This window comes from Parasteatoda tepidariorum, chromosome 9 (assembly GCF_982258835.1).
Source record: "Parasteatoda tepidariorum strain Cologne lab strain chromosome 9, Ptep-v5.0, whole genome shotgun sequence".
In the NCBI taxonomy this organism is placed as follows: domain Eukaryota; kingdom Metazoa; phylum Arthropoda; class Arachnida; order Araneae; family Theridiidae; genus Parasteatoda; species Parasteatoda tepidariorum.
Window position 1 is genome coordinate 16,623,932 of NC_141763.1, and position 6,183 is coordinate 16,630,114.

Sequence of the window (6,183 nt, forward strand, 5' to 3'; positions counted from 1 at the left end):
ATAATAACAGATGGCGCTGAGCGCAAACAATTTCTTATTATTTTTTTCTTCACTTCTTAAGTTTCAGTTTGGATTTAACCACTGAACCACAATGAAATAAAATCCTTTTTATTATTACAATTTGTGTAATTATTGTAGAATTCGAATCATGGTGCTACACCGGCCGAAAAATAGGCCACCTGCATGAAATGTAAGTTAACATTTGTTTTGTTTTGGTCTCCCTTAAGTCGGTAATTTATTTTAATATTTTATTGTATTAATTGTATTGTATTTATTATAGTAACGTGCGAGCTGTTTATAATGGATGATTTTGAAAAATTAAAGTCCAAAAGAGCAGTAATCAGACAGCTGATTACAAAATTAATAAATAAAATTGATAAATTTTTATTAGAAATACTTCCTGATGAGACCTTGTGTGATTCACTAAATCAGTTAAATGAAAAAAACGAAACTTTAAAGGATCTTGATTTGAAAATTGAAAATTATTTTGATAAAAACGATGAATTAGAGAGTGAAATCATACAAAGTCAAGAGTATCAAGATCGAGTAGTGGCTTATAAAGGCAAAATTGAAAGATATTTACTGAAATGCCAGACTACAAGACAGGAAGTAACGGCCAATAGTGGTAGTAATAATTTACAAGAAAATATAACTTATAGAAATATCTCGCACGTTGCTAACGATAAATTACCTAAATTGGAGATAAACAAATTTTTTGGTGATGCCTGTGAGTGGCACAGTTTTTGGAATAGCTATAACATAGCTATGCATAGTAATGAGAGTCTTAAAAAAAATTGATAAATTTAATTATCTTAAGATGTATTTAGGGGGAGTTGCTTTAAGTGTAATTTCTGGATTCTCATTAACTGAAAGTAATTATGATTCTTCTATTAAGTTGCTAACTGAAAGATTTGGTAGGCAAGATTTAATTATTAGTAGTCATATGAATAAACTTTTATCAATTAATTCTGTAAGAAATTCATATGATATTAAAGCTCTACGTAAGTTCTATGACGAATGTGAAATCCACATTCGCAGTTTGCAATCAATGAATGTAACAAAAGGTAGTTATGGTAATTTACTCTGTCCTCTTATTTTACAAAAGCTACCAGAGGATTTAAATTTAGATTATAATAAAAATAGAAAATCAAGTGTAGATTTTGATATTGATGAACTAATTTCATTTATTAGAAAAGAGGTAGAATGTAGAGAAGCCTCACATGTGTTGTCTAATAGTTCTAAAAAACTAAGTGTTCATTTCGAAACACAGCAAAGGTCGGAGAGCCATAGTAAACATAATTATAATCGGAAGTTCTCATCTTCCTCGGCATTAGTTTCGGCATCTAACAACATATTTTGTTTGTTTTGTAATTCCAAAAATCACGAATCGAAAGATTGTTCTCTGACCATCGAAGAAAAAAAACAAACGCTGAAAGATCAATTTCGCTGTTTCCGGTGCTTAAAGAAATATCACACATCCAAAAAATGTTGGAATAAATGTATTTGCACATTATGTAAGAAACCGCATAGCGAATTAATTTGTGATAAATCAGCAATAAATAATGAGTCGAAAGAGAAAAACGATACTTTGGCATCCGTTACCGCTTCATGTGTTTCGAAACGAAAACAAAATGAAATGATTTATTTACAGACTTCTTTAGCGTATTTGATTTATGGTAATGTAAAGAAGTTGGTTAGAATTTTATTTGACTCTGGTAGCCATCGCAGTTTTTTGAAACGGGATATTTGTAATGAGTTGAACCTCAGGACCATTAAAACTGAACGGTTGCATGTTTTCGGTTTTGGAGAAAAAAATTCCAAGGGGTGTTCTTATGATTTAGTAAAAGTGAATCTTCAGAACAAAAACGATAAAAAATTAAATGTTTGCATTGAAGCATTTGTAGTAGAAAAAATAACGTGTGGGAAAATAGCCGCACCCCATGAGAAAATTAAACATTTAGCAAGGAAAAATAATATTTTTCTTTCGGATACCGGAGAAATTGCTGATATAGACATTTTGATCGGCGCCGATTTCCTACATGACGTAATCTCTGATACGTCTTTGAGGCTGGGAAAAGGGCTCGTTGCAACTGATAGTTTATTTGGTTTTGTGGTTCAAGGGAGATTCATGAATAATTGCCAATTAAGTAGGATTGTAAACAATACTATAATATCTGATGTTGATTATTCTTTGTTTTGGAACCTTGAAGGATTAGGAATAAATACTATGAACGAAGAAAATGTTGATAATAAAAGTAAATTGTTAAAAGGTTTTAATTCTGATTTGCATTTTGAAAATAATAGGTATAGTGTGCGACTTCTCTGGAGACCAAATACAAAACATTTGTTAAATGATAACTTTGAGCTGGCTTCAGAGAGGTTTGACAAATTAAAGAGGAGATTTAAAAATGATAAATCCTTGTTTGAAGAATATAAAAAAGTTATAAAAACTTACGAAAATGAAGGGATAATTGAGAAAGTTAAAAACACTGATCCCCAAAATTATAAACAATGTTATTTACCTCATAGGGCGGTTATAAGAAACGATAAACTAACTAGCAAATTAAGGATTGTATTTGACGGTTCCGCGCATAAAAAAAATGAATTGTCTCTTAACGACTGTTTGTATATTGGGCCAAATTTATACCCAGATATATATGAACTTATGATAGCGTTTCGGGAAAACAAGATTGCTTTTATAGGGGACGTTCAACAAGTTTTCTTACAAATAGGGATTAATGTAGAAGACCGAGATGTCACAAGATTTCTTTGGTCAGATGACCCCGATAATGATTCGTCTACAGTAATTTATAGATTTTGCCGCGTGCTATTTGGTATCAACTGTAGCCCTTTTCTCTTAGCGGCTACTATTAAAGAGCATATTAAAAAGTTTGCAAAATCAAAGCCTCTTGCGTATGAATTACTAAATGAAAGGGTATATGTCGATGACGTCATAGGGGGAAGTGACAGTACAGATACAGCATTTCAAATAAGTTCTGATTGTGTTGAAATATTTCGGGATGCGGGCATGGTATTGAGAAAGTTTCAAACAAATGATAAAAAATTACGTGAATTATGGAAGAATGCAGGTATAGATGTTCAGAATGAAAAGGAATCGTTAGGTCAATCAGGCTTTCCATTTAAAGTTTTGGGAGTTTGTTGGGATCCTGAAAAAGATCTATTTTACTTTGAGTCCAAATATCTGTTAAAAATGATAGACACAGGGCAAATAACAAAACGATTTATTTTGAAAATCATTGGGCGTATTTTTGATCCAGTAGGATTTTTGGGACCCTTTACAATGCTTCTAAAATCTCTAGTTCAAAGCATTTGGAAAAGCGGATTGGAGTGGGATCAAGAGCTACCCTTAGATATGGAAAATCAGTGGCGCGAAATATGTAAACAATTCGGTGAACTTAATGATTTGAAAATACCGCGTTATTATTTTTTCGAAGCAGGTAACAAAGAAATTATAAGTTCACAGTTACATATCTTCTCTGACGCCAGCTTAAAGGGTTATGGTACAGTTGCATATATCAGATCAGAAACTAGTGATGGGCATATTTCTACATGTTTTGTTTCAGCTAAAAGTAGAATTGCTCCCCTCAAAATGATTACATTACCACGACTTGAGCTACTAGGTGCCCTCCTCTCTGCTAGATTATTTCGAACTATTACTAGAGCCATAAAAATTCCGTGTGACAGTTTCTTTTGGTGCGATTCCTCTATTGTGTGTTGTTGGATAAAAACTCCTGCCATTCGTTTTAAACAATTTGTGCGTAACCGATTGGAAGAAATTCAAGAGATTACTCAACCTAAGGACTGGTTCCACTGCCCCGGAATTGACAATCCTGCCGATCTTATTAGTAGAGGTGCTTCCATGAGTATATTGAAGAATTCCGACATTTGGTGGAAGGGGCCACATTGGTTGTCCCTTCCGACCGAAATGTGGCCAAAATTGAAACTCTTCAAAGAAAATGATGAACAAATTGAGTATCGTAAAAATGAAGTCACCGTTATGAAATGTGTAGATGGTGAAGAACTTGAGTTGATAAATATCGCTAACTTTAGCAATCTCGAAAAAGTTGTTAGAATCATAGCGTGGGTAGTGCGATATTTGAACTGTTTAAAGAAAGTTAAGCCGAATATGGACACTTTGACTGCAGAAGAGCTCCGAAATGCTGAAGATATACTAGTAAAGCTTACTCAAGCAAAATTCTTTGAAAGTGAGATACGAGCTCTCCAATCTAGTTTGCCTATTCCAGCTTCTTCTACTATTTTCAATTTAGCTCCTTATCTTGATGAAAAAGGTATCCTGAGAATCACAGGAAGATTAGACGAAGGAAATTATTCCTTTGATGAGAAAAAGCCTATAATCATACCAAGACAGTCTAAATTTGCAGAGTTGCTTGTCAAGCGAGAACACGAAAATGTATTTCATTCTGGAGTAGAGAGCACTCTAGTACAAATTCGAAGAAGATTTTGGGTGCCTAAAGGAAGACAATTAGTAAAAAAGGTTGTCTCGAAATGTTTGATTTGTCGCAGATACACAGCCAAGCCTTCTACCCAAATGACTGGACAGCTTCCAAAAGATCGAATTAGTGAAACTCCTGCTTTTACCGTATGCGGAATTGATTTTGCCGGACCAATCTACATCAAGGGTGAAAATGGAATAAAGAAATCATATATAGCCTTGTTCACATGCGCAGTCACGAGAGCAATACATCTTGAATTAGTCACAGACTTGTCTACTTCAAATTTTCTGCTCGCATTCAGAAGATTTCTCTCTAGAAGAGGTGGTTGTCATACAATCTACTCCGACAACGCCAAGACTTTTAAATGTACCGATAAAGAGCTTCAGAGATTATTTGATATTTTGGAAAATTCTGAATTCAAAAACTTTCTTGCTGCTAAAAGAATATCCTGGAAATTCATCGTCCAACTTGCCCCTTGGTGGGGAGGATTTTATGAAAGATTGGTAAAAAGTGTCAAAGAGCCTCTAAAGAAAATACTTCGAAAAGCTCTTTTAAATTTTGAAGAGATGACCACTATATTGACTGAAATCGAAACCATCGTTAATCTTCGACCCTTGTCCTACGTCACTAACGAAATTGGTGAACCGGAAATTCTTACCCCATCACAATTTTTAACCCCTGGTAAAGAAAAGGCAGAGTATCCAGCCCATTTCATAGAAACCATCCATAGAGAATCTACCAAAAAGATTCTTATAAAAAGAAAAGAATACCAAGCTACATTATTGGCTAATTTATGGAAGCGCTGGAAGGAGCGCTATTTGTTTAATTTGAGATCTGCACACAACTTTACTTCTCCTAACCAAACAAAGTGTTTGAAAGTGGGAGATGTGGTTATGATGGAGGGCACCACAAAATCAAAACTATTATGGGACATAGGTATTATAACAAAAGTATTTCAAGGGCGTGATGGACTTATTCGCAAATCCAACGGCGAATATAAACGCCCAGTACAACTTATTTATCCTTTAGAACTCGATGACTGAAATGAACAATGATAAACTTTAATAGTTTATGTTTTTTTTATTTTCTTTCAAGTGAATATTTGCATCTCATTTCAAATTTATTTGCATTTAAATGTTTTTTTTTTAATATGTTTATGTTATATTTTGTCTAATTTTTATGTTTAAAATTTTAGTGAACTCGGAGGAGTTCAAGTGGGGAGTGTTGAGGATTTATAATAACAGATGGCGCTGAGCGCAAACAATTTCTTATTATTTTTTTCTTCACTTCTTAAGTTTCAGTTTGGATTTAACCACTGAACCACAATGAAATAAAATCCTTTTTATTATTACAATTTGTGTAATTATTGTAGTATTCGAATCAATTACTAAATAGGAAAATGACAAACTGCAAAGGAAAATAATAAACTCTTATAAGATTAACAGGAATAAAAAAAGAACACAATAAAAGAAAAAAGCCATCAGCAGACGTCGATCTCTCCAGCATCGCTTCACCTCGGAGCAGAGCCGTTCATCCCAACAAATGGCTCCTGTCTACGATATCATCTCTTCCACGAAGTGGGCAGTTAGGACTCGTGAAAATACCAATTCGGTGAAGGTGGTTCGCGAGGCAGTCATGGCGAGTCTGAATTCTGCAACAGCCAATTTCACAGGGCTTATCTGAAATATTTTGTTCTAAGCTATCCCTC

General features: G+C 33.9%; 1 protein-coding gene across 1 annotated transcript; it reads left to right on the top strand.

Annotated features, from left to right (window-relative positions):
• Nucleotides 1–2,665: 2,665 nt before the first annotated feature.
• On the top strand, nt 2,666–5,518 carry LOC147803343 (uncharacterized). The gene is made up of 2 exons (XM_087150510.1): nt 2,666–3,398; nt 3,459–5,518. The coding sequence occupies exons 1-2, from the start codon at nt 2,666–2,668 to the stop codon at nt 5,516–5,518; spliced, it is 2,793 nt and encodes a 930-aa protein (XP_087006636.1).
• The last annotated feature ends 665 nt before the right edge of the window (nt 5,519–6,183 follow it).

Coding starts and splice junctions, on each gene's coding strand:
- LOC147803343 (XM_087150510.1), top strand. CDS start 2,666: ATGATAGCGTTTCGGGAAAACAAGATTGCTTTTATAGGGGACGTTCAA. Junction 3,399..3,458: donor AAATCAGTGGCGCGAAATAT/GTAAACAATTCG, acceptor TTTTCGAAGCAG/GTAACAAAGAAATTATAAGT.